The sequence below is a fragment of the Dipteris shenzhenensis genome, chromosome 8, assembly GCF_047967505.1.
Source record: "Dipteris shenzhenensis isolate YYH24624 ecotype China chromosome 8, Dip_SZ_1.0, whole genome shotgun sequence".
Lineage (NCBI taxonomy): Eukaryota > Viridiplantae > Streptophyta > Polypodiopsida > Gleicheniales > Dipteridaceae > Dipteris > Dipteris shenzhenensis.
The window spans coordinates 306,727-326,611 of NC_141603.1; the positions used below are offsets into that span (position 1 = coordinate 306,727).

Consider the following 19,885-nt stretch of genomic DNA (forward strand, 5'->3'; position numbering starts at 1 on the left):
GAGCAAGGCATAGGCATCCTCTGACGTCAACAACTTGGTCTCAACCTGGGTCCAACCTCTGTAACTAGGTGATTGCAACAGACCCAGGGAATCCCGTAGAGAATCTCAAAACAGAGAACTAGAAATCAATCCCACAGTGAAAACAAAGAGATACTGGGCTGGAAATCTGGGATTGCATGCCCACAGCACGGGCTGCAACCAAAAACACGTGCTTCTCGCAAGAACAGGTCCCCGAGGTATCCAGAACCCTACCAAAGACCTCAAAACAGAGTTTCACAGCCAAAAACCCTAATTCGCAGCAATAGAACCAGCCTTGGGCTGCGTGCAAGCACCAGACGCCTGAAACAGGGTCCGCACAGAGTCCCGCAGCCTAGAAAGGTGTCCGTACAGTCTTAAATGCGTTGTACAGCAGCAAAACACCACTAGGATGGGCTCCAACAAGTCGTAGAAGGTGCTCCCTGGATTGGACTGTGTGCAACAGGGATGGAGGGCGAGGAAACAGAAACAAAAAAGCAACCAGCCACCTCTGGAAGGTCTGGTGCAGCAAGAAGAAGAAGGAGAAGATGCAGAAGTGGTCGAATTCTAGAACAGGCCCTTGATTTGGACGCCATTTGCCCTAAAGGAGGGGGAAAGGTGCTAAAAGTGGGGGAAAGATGCTAAAAGTGGAGCTGGTAGGTTGCATGCCTGACACGTGGCACATTAATGCCCGTAACCCCTTGTACCAAGGAAATGTTGGTGCCCTAGGGGCAACTTTTGACATGTGGCACATTAATGCCCCTAACCCCCTGTACCAAGGAAACGTTGGTTTCCTAGGGGCAACTTTTCCTGGCACGCGATACATGTCCCGACATAGGCATCATATTTCCGTTTACAACGTAGGCCAATAAAAATAATATTCCATAGCCTTAACTGTAGCCTCAATGGCTCTATGACCAGTGTATGGCGGAGCATGACTTTCTGTGAGAACCTTGTGCCTAAGCTGCTTGGTGACACAGAGTCTCCCATGCATCATCATAAAACCATAATGGTCATGCTTTTGCCCAGCCACAAGCTGTTCATGTATCCGTGAAAAATCAGCATCATCTTCATACTGATCTACCATGTCATCCAGAAATGGTCACTGCTGAGACTAGAGGCTTTTTAGACACTACATCTGGATGTGGCCTCCTTGAAAGAGCATCTACTACCACATTTTTATTGCCCCCGGCACATGCACAATCTGAAAATGGAACATAAATTGGCCCACTGCATGTGCTTCTCGGACAGCTTCCTCTGAGTGAGAAAGTACCTCAAGGACTGATGGTCTGTCTGCACATAAAAATCAGCACCCAAAGATAGTGCTTCCAAGTGGTAAGTGCATGAATAACATCCAACATCTCCTGCTCATAAACCTGCATGTGGTACTCTGTATCATTGAGAACCGTGCTCTTATATGCCACAACTCTTCCATCCTGCATAAGCACACCCCCGATGCAATGTCCACAAGCATCACAATGGACAGCAAATGGTTTTGTAAGTCTGGTAGAATAATCATGGGGTCTGAGCATAACTTCCATCTCAAAGGCTGCAATTTCCCGATCCTTCCATCTGAAGGTGACCCCTTGCTTCTGTAAGGCATACAGAGGTGATGCTATCTCAGCAAAGTAATGTACAAACCGCCTGTAGTACGAGCATAAGCCAAGAAAGCTTCGTACTTCATGGTTATTCCTCAAAGGTGGCCAATTTCTGATGGCTTCTACCTTAGTAGGATCCATCCTCACTCCATCTGCTGAGATAATGTGACCCAAGAAGTGAATTTCAGCCATGAAAAATTCACTCTTCTTGGCATTTATAACCAGCTTGTGCTTACGCAGCTCTTCGAAAACTATGGCCAAATGCTTCTCATGCTCTGCCTTACTCTTAGAGTAGACAATCATATCATTGAAGAATGTGCCAACATACCCCCGATGATTTCTGAAAATTCTGTCCATCATCCTGTTGAATGTGGCAGGAGCATTCGTTAATCCAAAAGGCATCACTAAAACTCTACAAACCAAAGGTTGTCCTGAAAGCTGTTTTATGCTCATCCCTTGGCCGTATGCGTATCTGGTGGTACCCACTTTTCAGATCAATAAGGCTGAATACTGTGGACCCTTCCAATCGATCCAGAATGTCATCTATTCGTGGAATTGGAAATCTATTCTTGATCGTGACCTTCTATAGTCAATGCACATCCGCCATGACCCATCCTTCTTCTGAACAAGAAGCACTAGAGAGCAATAGCGAGAGGAGAGGAGCTTGGCTGTATCAGGCCTTTTTCAAGCAGTTCCTTCACCTAGCTCATGATTTCCTCCTGTTGGGCTGCACTAACCCGATACGGAGGCTTGTTGGGTGGTGAGCTACTTGGAATCACATGAATACCATGATCTTCCGGCCTTTCGGGTGGCAATTCCTGTGGCAAAGCATCAGAAAAGCAATCCTGAAATTGCAGAAGAAAATCTGTCTTGTTTTTATCAAGCTCTGAAAGGCTGGGATTTTCCTCACTCAAAGAGCCCTCTTTTGCAACAATCAAGTAAGCTGAAAGATGCGTTTTCATTATATATGTTTTACATCAAGAACATGGGTCTTGCCCCGATGAGTTAAGTGTCAGCTTCTTGTTTCTGGTGTCAAGCACACCTCCAACTCGGTAACACCATGGCATCCCCAACAAAAGGTCACACTCAGATAGTGGCACAATATAGAACTCTTCTGTGTCCACATAATTATGAATGTGCAACTGCAACTTCCCAATGATTGGAGTGACAAGAGTGACCAACTTGGGATTAGCCATGTTTGCTTCACACTGTGCTCCCATATCTTCTGGACATATACCCAACTTTGCTACGAGCTTTGGTGAAATGAAATTCGCTCGGGCTCCCGGATCAAAGAAAGTAAGACATGATTGATCCCTTATCTTTTCCCAAGCCCTACATAACTCCGTTTTCTCCGATTCATGTGTGCCTCCAATAACATCAGGCAACAGACCAGCACTTGGCTTTGGCTTTCTCCCCCTTGTGTCATCTTTCTTTTCCTCTCCATGCTCATGCTTTTCCTCTGCAAAGGACTTCCTCTTCCGATGAGGGCATTCATGGGCTCTATGGCCTTCTTGCTTGCAAATGAAACACTTGTGGGCTTCAAACAGTGCCTGCTTCTCCTCGGGAGACAACCGAGGTCGTGACGAAGGCTGTCCACGCCTCTGGCCTGCAACAAAAGCTGATTTTGGTGGTTTTAAGGACCGCTTAGTCTTTTTGAAATCTTCCTTGGCATTACCTTTGTTTCCCGAGCTGTTTTTGAACCCACTGATCCGTCCCTGCATCAAAGCATGTGCTGTATTTGCATGCAGTATTTTTCAACCTGCTCAGAAAAGGGAACCTGACGGTAAGAACTGATAGGTAACAAGGCATCCCGAAATTTCTGGTTGTATTCATCCAAATTTCTGCAACCCTCTGCATTAAGCTGATGCCACTGAGTCATAATGTCCACTTCAAAAGTGGTGGTCAGCCATGCCGCTGAAAACAACTGCTTAAACTCAACCAATGTCGTGGGAGCTTTTCCTTGCAAAAGTAAATTAGTCCACCACTGAAGGGGATTACCCTTCAAGAAAGTGGCAGATTTTCTGATTTTTGAGCTCTCAGTGAAGTTACCTCTGGTGTATGCAGCATCAAACTGTTGCAAATACATTAAAGCTTTCAACCGGTCCTGCATCCCACTGAAAGTCTCAAACTTGACTGCTGCCCCACCTTCTTTGAAGTCCTTTAGTTTGCCCTTAGGCGCCAGATTTTCATACACTGGTGGCTGCAAGTATGGGGGCTGGATCATTCCAGATACATTAGTTCCAGTTCCCATACTAGGATTACCCATGCTGGGTCCCGTCCAGCCAAAGTACCCTTTGACAAGTGTGTAACTGGGATCCAACCAGACAATGGACTGCAAATCTTTGCGTCCTGCGCATAGTCTGTCTAGCAATCTCACAATCAATCATCTTCGGAGTCCATATCTCACTCCCATGTGAGCAAAAGCTACCTGAAGTGGAGTGAACAATGTGACCCTCTCTAGAAGCGACTATACAACCCAGATGCTCCTGTATCTCACCTGACTGTCTGCAGAAAACCGCAATCAGAGTTCAAGTCGAAGGTAACCCTCCTCTGTGGCACCTCATAATAAGTAAGTCTAAAAGGTAGGGGGTATATCTCTGTCAGCCAATATGTAGACAATCTTGGAAACACTCATTTAATAGTAAAAAAAGTCGCAAAAAAGGCAGGAGAGTGGCATGAAGAGATCAAGTGCCCAGAGCTAGAGCCCCAAGTGCATGAACCGGCTCCACGTATCCAGGCTCCATGATGGCTCTATGATGAGATGCAAAGAGCTCATGTATCTGCATCTGTCGGGATGTCTCCCGTGGTGGTGGAGGACGTGGTCTCCTCGATCTCTGGATCCGATGGGCTATGTCAAGGGTGATGCATCGCCTCAGTCGATCTCCCCTAAGGAGAGCTGAAATAGGTCGAACCTCGATTGTGTGTGCTCTGGTCGCGTGTCGCGCCGTGTACGATCTCTGTGTCCCTCGTCTGGCAGTGTTGTGTCGGCTCCCTCCACTGATCCATATCTCTCTCATGTCGGCTAGCTCCTCCTCCTCTATCCCAGAGTGCCTTGGGGCTGAGTCAAATGCATAGAAATTCGTGACCTGTCTTTGCGCTCGGTCTACCTCGGTACCTTGTGGTGCGGTGGTCCCATCCTACTGCTCTTTGATATGTCGTAGTAGTATATCCCTGTGTCGTCGCATCGCCGTGCCCCTCTGGAAAAAGGTCTCACATGTCAGGTTCACTCCCATTTTGGTGAACAAATCATTTGCATCTGCCATAGGAGTATCTCCTACTGTGAGGCCTCAGACTAAGACATTTAGGGCGTTACTGTTTCTCCTTTTATCCTCCTCTAGAGCATCTGAAATGATCTCTTTCTTGGGGACACAGTACCTTTCTTGACCACATCGCTCCATTCCAAGATTGCAGCCTCTCCTTTCTTGATTTTCTGGGTGAATTCAGCATGTTTACCTTTCATAGTGACTTGCAAGAATGCCAAGTCTCTGAGTTTTTCATTCTCAGATGTATTAACGTTTGCAGGAGGCCTCACGGGTCTATGAGTCAAAGTACAAAACCAAAAGGTAACTCATACAAGCCGCTATGGGCTGAAGCAAAGGGCTCACCAAGGCCCTTGCTAAAAGCTAAACTGCTAAACTAGTAAGCAAAATAGTTACCCTAGTGGCTCTTTGATGAGATGTGAGTTGTTCCTGTATTTGGGTTTGTTTAGTTGTCTCTTGATGTGGTGGAGGGATTGGTCTCCTTGATCTCTGTATTTGATGGGCTACATCAAGGGTGACGCCTCGCGTCTTTGGCGGTCTGCTCTGAGGAGGGCAGAAATAGACCAGACATCGATCGTGCGTGCTCTGTTCACTCTCCGTGTAGCAGGTGGAGTGTGTGCCTCTCATTTGGCAACATCGTGGCGGAGACTCTCACTGCTAATCCATGATGCTCTCCCTTCATCAAGCACCTCTCCCTTAGCCTCCCGGTAGCTGACTTAGATGCATAGAAATCTGTAACACGTGTTTGTGCTTTGTCGATCTCAAGGGCGTGTGGCATCGCTCCCTGCTGCTCTTTGGTTTGTCGCATCGGTATATCTCTCAGTCGTTGCATCTCAATTAGATAGAGCCCAACACAAACCTGGTTGGTAAATTGGATCAACCGTGTAACTGGACCAAAGCCATGCCCCTCCTGAAAGAGGTAGACTGAGCAGACACATAGAAGGTGCCCCTCTGTCTTGACCTCCCCCATCTTGCATAGTCTGTAGATCCTTTGCTCTCTGGGTATGCCTGCAGCTTTCCTTGCCTCAATCGTTGGCTGATGTGACGAGACTCACAACTGCCCGATGGCGATCCTGTGTGCATGTGAGACTCTCCTGTCCTCCAGGTACTGAGGTCTGATGACGCGACCATGCTCTGAGATCCTTAGGAAGTGGTCATGGTAGAACTAGATCCATGTGCAAAGTACTTAGTGTGTAATCCCTCATGATCTGGTGATCTCCGGTTATGAAGCGGGAGAAGGGCAGCCCGTACATTCTGTGTAGTAAACAAGTCTCTCCTGCTCGCTGCCCTGCTGCAGCTCCACTCCTGCCCTCTCTCCTGCGGCTCTCTCCCTCCTGCAGCTCCGCCTCCCTCTTGTAGGCGCTGCTCCTCCCTGCTCCATCCTCTCCGCTCCTGCTCGCCCCTCCTCTCCGCTCCTGCTTGCTGCCCCTGCAGCTCCACCCCTTCCTCTCCTCTCCTGCTTGCTGCCCCCCCTGCTGCAGCTCCGCCCCCTCCTCTCCTATCTCGCCTCCTCCCCGTCTGCACAACTATCTCCTTGCCCTCCCTCCTTCGCTGCTCCACCTCCCTCCTTCGCTGCTACGCCTCCCTCTTGCAGCCCCCCCGACCGTTGCTCTCTGCTCCAGCCTCCCCTCCCCTCCTAGCTGCTCCGCCTCCCCTCCTTGCTGCTCCACCTTCATGATCTAGTGATCTCCGGTTATGAAGCGGGAGAAGGGCAGCCCGTACATTCTGTGTAGTAAACAAGTCTCTCCTGCTCGCTGCCCTGCTGCAGCTCCACTCCTGCCCTCTCTCCTGCGGCTCTCTCCCTCCTGCAGCTCCGCCTCCCTCTTGTAGGCGCTGCTCCTCCCTGCTCCATCCTCTCCGCTCCTGCTCGCCCCTCCTCTCCGCTCCTGCTTGCTGCCCCTGCAGCTCCACCCCTTCCTCTCCTCTCCTGCTTGCTGCCCCCCCTGCTGCAGCTCCGCCCCCTCCTCTCCTATCTCGCCTCCTCCCCGTCTGCACAACTATCTCCTTGCCCTCCCTCCTTCGCTGCTCCACCTCCCTCCTTCGCTGCTACGCCTCCCTCTTGCAGCCCCCCCGACCATTGCTCTCTGCTCCAGCCTCCCCTCCCCTCCTAGCTGCTCCGCCTCCCCTCCTTGCTGCTCCACCTTCATTCCCCTTCAGCCCCCTCCTTCTAGCTCTCCCGGTCCTCGCCATTTTCAGCCCCAGGACTGGGTGTGCCTCCCGCCATGGGGGGGGGGGGGGTGGCTCATGCTCCCGCACCTGCTCCTGCACTAAGACCTGCACCAAACGCGGGATCAGCCATTAAAAGAAATGGGGAAAGGTGACAAAGATACGGATAAAGCCGCCAAAAAAGATGACAACAAAAACAAGAAAGAAACACAACTCAAACTTGAGGATGTGAACACACGCTACAACCGCAGCGGACTTGGAGGTGACAGCAAAGCAAAGGCGGGGTCCACCTCAGCCTCAGCGTCAGCTTCAGCTTCAGTTTTAGCTTCTGTCTTAGCTTCCATCTCAACTACATCAGATTCAGCTTCAGCTTCAACTCTAGCGTCAGCCTTAGCTACAGTTTCAGCTCCACTTCCATCCACAGCCTCTACATCCGCAGCTACAGCTACTAGCACTGATATACCCCTACCCATGACATCGATTGCTCCACCCTCCCCTAGGATAGAGGGGTTGTGACTGACACCACCTCTTCCATCTCTCCCTTCTTCTCCGATTATGACACCTACTTTGGAGGAGTCATACACTGTTCCGCACTACTCGACCTTTTTCTCCCCTCTGCCTCTCAGTCAGCCCACGTTCCCACACCCTACTGGGATCGCCTCCTCCAGACCACTATCATCTCCATACCGCACCCATCTCACCCAGTCATCACCCAGCCTCTAGTCTCATCCCCACACTTTCATGCCACCGTCCTTTCAATTTCCACTAGGGCAGGGGTGAGCTAACCCATCAGAGGCTTGGGAGAACTTGCTGATGGAAGTACATAGCATCCGAGAGCTCGAGATGGAGCTGTCACGCTTTGCACAGGAGCAGACACACTTCACCCAGGAGCAGGCACGTCTCATACAGGAGCAGTCTCAGGCTATTCGAGACCAGGATGATCTTATTCAGGGGCTTAGACAGGAGATCTCACCGCTCCACCAGGTCATTGCTATATGCACAGTCCGAGGGAGCACCCCAGTCGTGGAGGCACAGATTGCGAGCATGCAATCTGCCATCGAGGAGACGTCCAGATGGGTCCACTTAGCCAAAACGGGAACCTGCAAGGGTAACCGTTTCGGCTACCCTCCTAGAGCAGCAACATAGAGCCAGTAAGGCTCTCAACATCAGTGTACGTGGGATCCCATGCACTGAGGCTACACCGATGGCAGATGCGATGGCCTTTGTGGCCACTACTCTAAGGACGAGATTGAGAAAGCATGGCGGGTAGGGAGGGACCCCAACCTAGAGCAGCCCCCTATCATACGGTTCCATGACGCTCAGGCACGACTTTCGGTTTTACGTCATAGGTCAGCCTTATGAGACTAGCCAACAATCTCCATGGATGAGGATCTCACTCCACTATAGGTGGAGGAGAGGCGCTTCCTGTTGCAGCAGTGGGATCAGGCTCGCAAGGAGGGGAAGTGGGTAGTAGTATGAGATGGACAACTCCTTACAGGCCCCCGTCGGGCACCCACCTCCCCCCCCACATAGGGGGGCGGGGTCTATCAGACTCAGATAGCCGAAACCCTATCTTGCACCATCTAGAACTGTAATGGTACCTTTTGGTTAGAACCTGGGAATTTCTCGGAATCTTATACAGGTCACGACATAGTCTTTTATATAGCGACACATCAGAGTCCAGAGCGCCCACAATCAGTAGTCAGTGGGTATGCATGGGAGTCTACCTACAGAGACGAGATGAGGGATACAGGAGGGGTTTGAGGGTCAGGAGGAGTCACAATCCTTTACAGATCCACACTTTTGGGGGCCATCTCAGTGGAGCAGAGAGATGCACATTCCAGGTTTCTTTGGATCCGGATCCCGGCACATTGACAGCCGGGATTTGTTTATTGATGTTTGCTACTTCCCCCCTGAGACCTCCCACTTTGCAAGAGATATTCGAAAGGAGGATGAGACATCTCTATTTACTGCTCTTTATCAGCTCATTGTTGACTTCTCCAGCCACGGAGAAGTCCTCCTAGTTGGGGACTTCAACGTGAGAACAGTCACTCGTCAGGCACCACTCCTCGACTTCAGGGATGATTCCACTCTACTGCCATACATTGACCTTGAGGAGGCAGGTATGCTATGAGTTTCGGCTGACAGACGAGGACCATTCACATCTTATGGGTAGGCCTTATTAGACCTTGGCAGGATGCATGATCTCATTATTTACAATGGTCTTGATAGATGGCCCACCTCAGGTGGTTTCACGTGCTTTCCACATGGTGGAGGCTCCAATGTTGTTGACTACATCATGGGATCCCCTGCCTTCACATCTCGCATTACTGACACTACTGTAGCACCTCTTCCCCGAGGGGCTGACCATACTTATCTTTTCTTTAGCATCTCCACTCCCTGTCGCACAGCACTTTCCACCCCGTTGAGTTCTTACTCCACCTACCATGATGTACGCTTTGATCACGATCACTGACCTACCTACTCTGGGCGTGTATATACTTCTCGCCTACATTGGCTTCATACTCCTATTAGAGGATCGTGCTGCCCTAGTCACCTACTCACCACACGAGGATGCTCTTCACGCTTTTCCCCACATGACCCACTTCACCGCCCACCACCCCCTGGGACCGTACCCTGTAATAGCTGGTATGACGATGAGTGTAAGGCTTTATGCCATCAGCTCAGATTCGAAACCAGAAACAATCTTCCAAGCGAACTAGAGACACTACGCGAGTACCGTCGACTGGTACGCAGAAAGAAACTAGACTTTGTTCGCTGTAACGAGAAGGAGCTACTGAACGTTCCGTTTAGTAACAACTCTAAGGACTTTTGGTGGAGATTTCTAGAGGGACGGTCCCCCTCACCACTCACTGACACCCAGGTGTGGTTTGATTATGCACACACTCTATGATATCCCCAACCAGCCAGCCCCTAACGTCTCACATATGCCACGCCCACATCCTGCACCTTGTTCAGTAGGGGGGGGGGGGGAAAGGATGCCGCAATGAAACTTCATAATGGCCGAGCAAAGGATCATGAGGGACTATGCACTGAGTTCATTGCATATGGGATTAACCTCCTAGCCCCGATCTTAGCAAAGCTATTTAATGAAACTGTTTGTTTGGGGTTTCCACGCACCTGGACCATTAACACAATCTCACCCATTCACAAGGCAGGGGATCCCATGAGTCTGGAGAACTACAGGACCATTATGATTGGACATGTCATGTCCAAGATCTGTGCATCAGTACTTGATTATGAGATCAACAGATTTGCCTTGATTCGAGGACTTAGAGCAGCAGGACAAGCTGTATTCCGACGTCATCATGGAACCGTGGACCACATTCTCACGCTCAGATGTATCATCGAGGAGGCGAGGGCACGGAAGCAGAGGGTTTATTGTTGCTTTGTGGACTTCCGCAAGGCATTTGACACGGTTCCGAGAGCCCGCCTCATACGATGCCTACTGGATTTGGGTTATGGCCAGGAGATCATTTGGGCTGTCATGGCACTTTATGAGAGAGTTTCAGGCAGAGTCCGAACATGATTTGGGTGGACAGACGAGATCATGAGCACTATCGGGGTCAAACAAGGGTGTCCATTATCACCTACCTTGTTTTGCCTATACATTGACGAGCTTGAGACAGTGATGCAGACACAGGGGGGGTAGGTTGCTCTCTTACGGACACGTTGATCCGGATATTGCTTTACGCAGATGACGTGGCTCTCTTGTCTTCCTCAGTAGAGGGGCTTCAGAGACACCTTGACGTACTATAGTCCTTTTGTGAGTCTCATTATTTGAAGGTCAGCCTGGGCAAAGTGAAGGTTATGATGTTCAATACATCTCGAGCCGTCATGCGCCAAGAGCAGTTCACATTCGAGGGGTCACCTGTTGAGGTAGTTTCATCATACACTTATCTTGGGGTTGTCTTTTCCGGACCCACCTTCACTACGAGACCCGCAATGCAGGCACGTTTGAGCAGAGGATATGCTTCATTGGCTAGACTAGAAAGACAGTGCTTCCGTTCTCACTTTCAGGATCCATGGACCAAAGGGTTGCTTTTTGACTCCTTGGTCCGTCCAGTGGGGATGTATGGTAGTCCATGCTGAAGGCCAGACTTGTCGGATACAGAGTGGGCCAAGGTGGAGCGGCTACAGGTTCTCATGTTATCACGGATGATCCGTGGTAAGCCATCCATTCCTCACCAGATCATTCGGGCGGAGTTTGGGCCACTCCCATTACAGCTAGACGTTGCATTTCAGGTCATCATGTATCTGTACTGAGTTAGGGAGTATGGGGGTTACACCACTAGGCGTAGCAGACTACCTTGGCTAGCACTGTCCACTTCTATGGCACTTGCAACAGGAGGAGACAAGAGGTGCTGGTATGCATGCACAAAGAGATGGTTCGAGGGACTGGGGCTCCACTCCAGTATAGCATGGATGCTCCATTCGAGGTTAACCAGGGTATCTGTGAGGATTTTTTATAACTACACACATTCCGGACCTGGCTGGGCTCGGGTAAAGCTGGGCCCGGGTGAAGCTGGGCTTCAATAGAGATCACTTTTTACATATCACAGCGGAGGGTTTCATTGACCCACCAGGGTACACTCAGATTTATTTACCCCACTCACTGAGGATCTCTCTTGGGCACTTCTGGGTCTCTTCACATAGACTTCGTATCGAGAGCAGTAGAGCAGAGCGACTACCCAAGGAGAGGCGCCTACGCACTTTGTGTGACATGCAAGAGGTTGAGACAGAGGAGCACTTCATCTTCAAGTGTCCTGTTTACTATGAGATCTGCGGGCGTTTCTACTGGTTTTGGCTCGACTCATCTCCTATCCATACCAATGATGCTTGGCAGGTTTCGTTCATGAGGCACTCAGACTCCGTGAGAGGATACTCTGAGCACGGTGACCAGAGTAGACTTCTTCCTTGGCTGATCCCCCTTTGAGTTCTATCATGGAGTTTTTTCAGCCAGATCACATGGACACCCACGAGACGAGGCCTCGGCATGATCGTGACCCGGAGCTTGTGACCCGACAGCTTAGACAGAGGGTTGACACACAAATCACACTTGGGGACATTCCCTCCATGGGTAGGAGACGGGTTTCGGCCGACGGAGGTCATAGTAGCCCTGGTTAGACGCAGAGCTATGACCAGGATACATGCCAGGGCTGCACCTTTGAGTGGACGACATCACTCTATCGCCGAGTTCATGCCCCCATTGCCACATCCACCCTAATGTTTTGATGGTGATGATGATGAGATAGTCAACTACCGACATGACATGACTATGTTGTATCTAGGATTTAGTACTGACATTCTGCATATTTTGCATTTGCATTGGTGTGGATGCTCGTTTAGTAGCTCCACCACCACTGCTCGTTTGTACGAGGTTTTTCACAGTCTCATAGACCCATCGGTCTTCCGAAGACTTTAATAAACTTTCTTTCTTCCTATGGGCTGACTTCCAGATATATCCCGTCACTGCCGGCAGCCTTTTTTCCAGGCTTTCATGGGTCTCAGTGTAGAAGATCATGTCTCTGTTGGTTTATGTTTCCAAGAAAGAGGGTACCATTGCAATTCCACACTGCTATTCTCAGCCCCTCCGGTGCCTTATCTCCAAGGTTGAACACCGTCATGTGCTGTCTATCTCCCCCTCTTCTCTTTCCTCCCTTTCACCTCTTTCTGCTCTCTTTGTGATAATCACTTTTCCATGTCTATAGGCAGCCCATTTACCTGCATCTCTTGCTGCCATAACACACACCATTCCCTCTTTGCGATGCTCTTGCTGTAGCAATGTGAGGTCATCATCCAAATATATTCTTGTCCCTTTTAAGGTTGCCCTCATGCTCATGAGGGTAGACCTGTCCATTGCTGCTCGGAGTTTCATTATAAGGGGTCTTGTTGACTCTCCATTCTGTCTTGCATGTGAGGTTGACTCCCATCTTGGTGAACAGGGTTTTGGCATCTGACATAGAGAGAGAGAAAGAGAGAAAGAAAGAAAGAAAGAAAGTTTATTAATGTCCACTGGAGACCTAAAAAGGTCTATGGGACAAATGAGACCTGCTTATACATCAGTACAGAGAGGGCCATAGGCAACCTCCCTGGGAGTATCATCAGATTCCTCCAATAAACAAAACACATAGAACATAAAACATAAAAGGAGCTAAGTACTAGGCTATGGGGTGGCCATTACATCAGTTTAAGACTGAGGGTCTTTAGATTTTGTCTTAAATTCTCTAATCACTGCAAGACCATCACGATATACTGCCCATTTTCCTGCTTCCCTGGCTGCCCGAACCTTAGCAAGCTCGGTAGCTTTGTTCTTCAGTTGGGTTCTTGTAAGCTCCTCAGCAATCCATATCTTTGTCCCCTTCAGCTTATAGGATTGTTGTAGAATCCTCTTCCTGAGTGTCTTCGAGTTGAAGGTGATGACAACGTGTCCATTCCTAGGCGATAAATTAATTGGGGAAGACTCCTCTTCATCACCATTCTTGTCATCAGTTGGGCTTGCTGACCAATCAATGGCTGGGACTGCTGCCTTGATTCTGTCGATTGCCTCCTCGAAAGTGTCATCCTCGTGCTGCCAATTGGGTATTCCCCCTATCCGAATCTTCATAGCATTCTCTTTCCGAAGGTGATGTTCTTGGATCTCTGTTTGGATGTCAACCTTGGGTTCAGCTGTCACTTACACCTGGATAAGCTCTCTAACCGTGGAAATCAGCTGTGATGTTGGGGGCTCAGCTTTACATGTTTGTACGGCTGCTGCAATAATCTCTTGCTTCCCTGGGCCTTCCAAAGTTGCAATACAAGCTAAGGCTTGGGTGAGCTGGGACCTCAGGTCTCGCACTTCTTGCTGGAGATGGTAAATCTGCTTTTGCAGCTTGGTCGGCGTCGGGGGGGAGAGAGAGAGAGAGAGAGAGAGAGAGAGAGAGAGAGAGGGGCGGGGTGGTCTCAGTAAATTTTAAAAATAGTCACAAATTATATTGTGTGCTATCTTTGTTTTAGCTTAGCTGTTGAATTGAATTATATGTGGATTCCCAAACATTACTGTTATGACAGGTCAGGGGAACGACAGACCAGCCGACTGTTGATGGTGTAGCTGCTTTTAATCGAGTATCTATCTCTTCCCCTGTCCTTCCTCGCCCATTATCAAATTTTGGAGGCACCATACGTGTGCTCCATAATCAGTTGTGTGTGGAGAGCCTAGATGGCCGTGTTGGAAGAAAAGGCCGATTACAGGTGAAAGGAAAGCTTCCTCTTCGTGCCACTGAATCTTCGATTGGAGATAACATTGAGTTGAAGGCTGATCTACTGGAAGTACGCGCAAAAAACGTCTTCAGGTACATTTCAGTTTCAGAAGTACACTTTGTGTCTTTTTCAAGATTTCTCTGTTTGATTACTAACAGGGGTGATGAGCAGTGGACAATTAGACAGTCAGATGCGATTCACTGGCAGTATGCTAGCACCAGAAGTTTCGGGTATGATCAAGCTGAGTCATGGAGAAGCATACCTCCCACAGGAGAAAGGAGTGAACAGTGCTGCATCAACCCTGGCTTCCAGTTTAACGGGAATGGCAGCTGGTAGAACACTAAATCGTTTCCATAACAATGAGATAACTTCAATGCCTGACCATCTTCGAGACACACAAGCCGGTAATGGCGAGCACATACGTCATGTCTTATGGACCATGTCTGTGTGTAAGCACATATAATTGAAAGGCATCTGAACCATTGGCTCCTATGGGCTCAGGTACTGAAGACAAGGTTGAAGAGAAAAGAGAACAGAGAAAGTCACTCGTCGCTATTCTGTTGCGGAACCTTAAGCTTTACCTTGGACCAGAATTACGAGTTGTGTACCCTTTAATCCTCAACTTTGCAGTCAGTGGAGAAGTGGAACTTAATGGGTTGGCAGATCCCCAATGGATCAAGCCTAAGGGAACTCTAACTTTTGAAAATGGTGATGTCAACCTTGTGGCTACACAGGTGGATATAATTTTTATCATTTGTAGATGATGTCTTTTTTGAAGACTGCTGTAGATAGGTCCTATATAGTAAAAACTTGGCACTTCCACTGGCTGTTTATATAAACCTCACTCTCAGGTACGACTCAATAGGGATCATCCTAACAGAGCCAGATTTGAACCTGAACAAGGCCTGGATCCCAGTCTGGATTTGGCATTAGTTGGAGCAGATTGGCAGTTAAAGATCCAGGGCCGTGCTCGGAACTGGCAGGACAACCTGGTGATTACTTCAACACGATCAGGGGAGCCAGATGCTTTAAGTCGAACAGAGGTATGCACTCTAATAAAGTGACATCTGGGCCAATCTTTGTAGAATTATTTAGTATCAAAATGTAAGCAACCAATCTTTAGTTATATCTTAAATTTTGAAATGTTCCTTGCATTTCCAGAAGCAATGTTGAACGTTAGATAAAGATGGTGGAAAGTAGGGAGACTTATGAACCCCATCAACCCTTGTTGGAGGCATAAAAGGCCTCCATTACCTTTCACATGGAGGTGTGATTCCAAAGACAAGCAAGATAACTGCAACCTGTTTTTTTTTTTAATGTTCATCTATAAATCCCATACACCCTTCTTGGACCTCCATCGCCTTTCACATGGAGGTGTAACTCCAAAGACAAGCAAGATGGCTGCAACTGTATTTTTTGTGTTTGTCTATTGACCATCTACAAACAATGTGGCAGATATCTTCAGCAAGAGTTTTTGGAGAGATACATCCACCCATCTTTGGGCAGGCTTAGCAATGAAATCTTAACAAAATATTTAGGGTAGTAAATTGGCAGTTTATAAATGTTTTGTATGTAGTTTGGGTTATTTGTCTCATAGGTTACTATATCCCCCATGGGGTGAATTTGTGCAACCATTGTATTTCATGTACACTACGTACCCTCCTTGAGACATTACCATGACTGCTTGAGCCAGTCCATTGGAGGTTGAACTAAAGCAAACTAGGCATCATGTAATAGGAATAGAGGTAGGATTTTCTTTGTGAGCTGTGTCCTATTGTATGTATGTATATATATGTGTGTGTGTGTTTTATACACACACTTTTTTTTTGGTGTGTGTGTGGAATCTTTGAGTCATTATATTACAAAAAAAGCTATCCCAGAAAGGGAGAGCTATAATACATCAAGAGAAAATCTCACTGTAGGACAAATATACATCATGATCAAAGACATGAGATTGCAAGCAATCAAAAAGCGATTGCTGCAAAGAGTGTCTGAAGAAAGAGAAAGTGGAAAAACCAAAGATCCTATGATTGTGATCCTTCCAGAGAGTCCAGAGTAACAAAAAAGAAATCAAACTCCTATCTAGGTGGACACCAAAAAGCCAGAAGAACTTGCCAAAAGCAATCTGAGGAAACCGAGCTCTCAAAATCTGCCCAAGGAAGTCCAAGAAAGCACGAGAGGAAGGACAATGCCAAAAGAGATGAGGCACAGTCTCTCTGGGAGCCAGACATTTGCGACAAATAGAGGAAGCAATATGTCGTCGTGCCAAGAGCTGTCCATGAGGAAGAACACCCAACAAAGCTCTCCACAAGAAAACTTGCTGACGGAGAGGAATCTTAGAATGCCAAATCTGTCTCAAACGTCTTCACCACCATTTCACAGGACGATTAAGATGCCAAAGCTGATTTTCCTTTTGTGAGATAAATGGCGGAGGAAGTAGAACTTTATAAAGAGAAGAGACAATAATATGTGCAAACTGCAGAGGGCGGTATGACAAGCCTAGAGAAGAAAGAGTCCAGTCTTGAAGACGATCATGTAGATGCAATGGAGGAACCGGCTGAAAAGGCTGGAGCATCAAAGTAATCTTATACCAAAGTGGACGATAATGCATTCCAAGGCCAAATTTGTCAGTGACCAAAGGAAAAGTAAGGGGAATTCCAGCATCATCAACAACATCTTGAACTAAACGAATCCCCTTGAGACTCAAAAAATACAAACGTCGAGGCTCCTGCAAAGCCAAAGGAAGGGCGAACACTCTATATGTATATACATATACATGTATGCATGTATGTATGTATGTATATGTATACATACATTCTTAGATTTTGCATAACAAAGTTTTCCATCACAGGTGATGGATACTATCAAGCCTCCAGTTGCTTGACAGTCATGGAAGAAACAGCTTCCAGTCTGTCTCAACTTCTTCAAAATATTGGTGCTTGGATTTTTTGTGTCTTCTATTTTAACACAACTAGAATAACGGTGGCAATCATTGAATGCAAGTGCCTTTTCTAGGCAACTTTACTCCCCAAAGAACTTGTTGAATCTTGTGAATTAAATATATCTTGACTTTGAATTCCATAACTAGAAAAATTTGTTGTACCTTTATTCTAATTTCAAACAAGTAGAACATCACCTGCCATGCATAAGGTGGCCATAAAACAAGCAGAAATACTGGGCCAACAAAGATGGCACGGATGTGCCCTAGTATGCAAATGCTCTTACTCCAAATCATCTAAAACAGGCCGTACGGTGTTAGGTCATAGCTTGTATGTTATTTTTGAAAATTGAAATCAAATAGTAATTTCTTTTTTAACGGAGAAAACTAGTGGTGAAAGAGCATAGATTAGGCAGCAAAGGAAAAAAGTCTACTTACTATGAATGGTACCCCTCAATTCGTCCTATTAGACACAAGTAGATCAAGGCACACTCGCCACGTTGAGCTAATAAGAATCCTCGATTGGAAGCCCTTTGTAAAGATAGTTATGAAGTTGACAATAATTTATGGTTGGTGACTCATGCGTAAGCCCAGCACATGCCTTTAGAAGGACATGGAACTATTTCTGCTCTAAGGCCATGTTGGGTTGAAAGTAAGGCCAGAGATAACAATAGTCTCTCAAACCTGCTAGCATGCAGATTTTACTTTCCCTTGTTAGAGCTTCTTGCCTGACTTGAATTTTAGGCCTAAAATGTAGGAGGAAACGTATTAAAAGAACCAAACCCAGGGTTGGACTTTGTGACGTTTTTATATTTTTGTCCCTGACCCTCTCGTATACGTCTTATTTTATCCCATATGTATATAAATCAATTATTGTGTAGTAAACCTCTATACGTGGAGTACATAGGTGTATGTACTCATATGTGCACATACCCTAGGTTTGGAAGTCTTAATACGTGTATTTTGTGGGACAGTCAAATGTTAGTATTGTACCACATCAAAGGGGGTTGATACCCAAGCTTATGAATTATGATGATAGCCTTCATTTGTTGTGATTTCCGTCATGCATCTTGTACACACTGCTTGGTTCTTCCTTTTGCAACAATGTTTGTCCTAACTGAACTGACTAGGACTAACCACTAGGTGTACCAAGTGTCCTAAGTGGCCTACAAGGCCATACCAAGGATAAAGTGGCAACACCCCCCCATCCATGGTATGGCTGAAGTATCCTGGATACATCTCAAGGATACTTGGGAACTAAATCATGGTTGCACATGTTCATTCGTGATGGATATAGCAACGTATGATACAGGGAAAGCAGAATCATGTAACAAAAGGTAAAAGCTTGTGGAAAAGCCTCAAACTGGGTCATGGTAGAGCTTCCGTAAAGAGATTTGCTAACTTATCTTCCGTTGGAATATATGACAATTGTATGTGTCTAGATGACAGTCGCTTCGAACATAGTGATAGTGAATCTCTATGTGCTTGGTAAGCCCATGAAAGACGGCTAAGCACCCTGGTTGTCAGTGTAGATGGTAGTAGATGAGGTCTACCAACTCAGGATTTGTAAGCAGCTCACTAGCTAGACACACTTCACGTGTAGCTGTAAAGGCTGCCCTACAACTAGATGTAGGGCTGGTTCTTATTGAACCAAGAAATGTATGAAGAGTCAAGCATGAAATAGTTGCCAATGAAATAGGTGCCAATGTGAGACATCCATGTGTCGTAACAACAAGCCCGTTCACCGTCCATACAGACAGCATAACCAGTAAAGACTTATCATCATATAATATTGCCAAATGTTGCTTGTCTTTCAAGTATCGGGCGTGTTCGCTGCTTGCCAATGCTGTGTAATGGGCTTGTACGTGAACGTGCTTAACTGAGAAACTGCATACTGCAGATCAGGCCTGTGTGACATGAATGGATAAGCCTGCTATTAAAGAGTGGCATCATATGAATCACTCCCATCCTTTGAGGAGAAACAAAGACCATGCTCCATGGTATTGAAATTGACTTACTATCCTCAAACTAGAAGCGATGTAAGAGCTGTCCAATGTTGTTGGATTGGCTCATCATTATGTCCTCTCAAAATGAGCAACTGGGTGCCAAGTTATAATGCAAATGGCCCATATCTGTCATGGTAAATGCGTTTTGCAAATCAGCCTTGAATGTTGCAATTTGTTGAGTATTTGGCCCAGTGATAGCATGCCGCCATGCACACAAAGAATCAAAATAAGCAAGTCTGCTCCACTCTTCCGGATGTAAAGAGTTGCTTCTGTGGGACTGTTCTGAAAACAAGGCATTGCAAATGTGTATGTATTTTACCATACTATGCCCGGGGTGCCTACTTCATTCCATAAAGGGCCTTGTGCAGCCGGCATATCTTGTTTTCAGACCCCTCAACCTAAAAAACAGGAGGTTGGCTGACATAGACTTCCTCAAGCAAATCACCCTAAGAAATGCAATCTTAATGTCGAGTTGATGAACCTCCCAATGTCTTTGTGATGCAGAAACTAGCCTTCAGATAAACTGAAGGGCGGAGAATAGATATTAACCAGCAAGTACCATTATTTCAGCCACTTAGAAAATAATTTCATAGCACAAAGAGAATGCAGAATCCACAATGGGGAGCTAGATTGCTCTTGCTC

The 19,885-nt window shown here is 47.1% G+C and overlaps 1 protein-coding gene across 2 annotated transcripts in view; it reads left to right on the plus strand.

The window, feature by feature from the left end:
* EMB2410 (embryo defective 2410) overlaps positions 1–19,885 on the plus strand; it is a 231,310-nt gene that overhangs the window by 152,676 nt on the left and 58,749 nt on the right. For both annotated transcript variants that reach the window (XM_087378591.1, XM_087378592.1), the window contains 4 exons: positions 14,111–14,391; positions 14,471–14,703; positions 14,801–15,033; positions 15,151–15,342. In XM_087378591.1, coding sequence (XP_087234717.1) covers positions 14,111–14,391; positions 14,471–14,703; positions 14,801–15,033; positions 15,151–15,342 — 939 coding nt within the window. The remainder of the gene's footprint in view (positions 1–14,110; positions 14,392–14,470; positions 14,704–14,800; positions 15,034–15,150; positions 15,343–19,885) is intronic.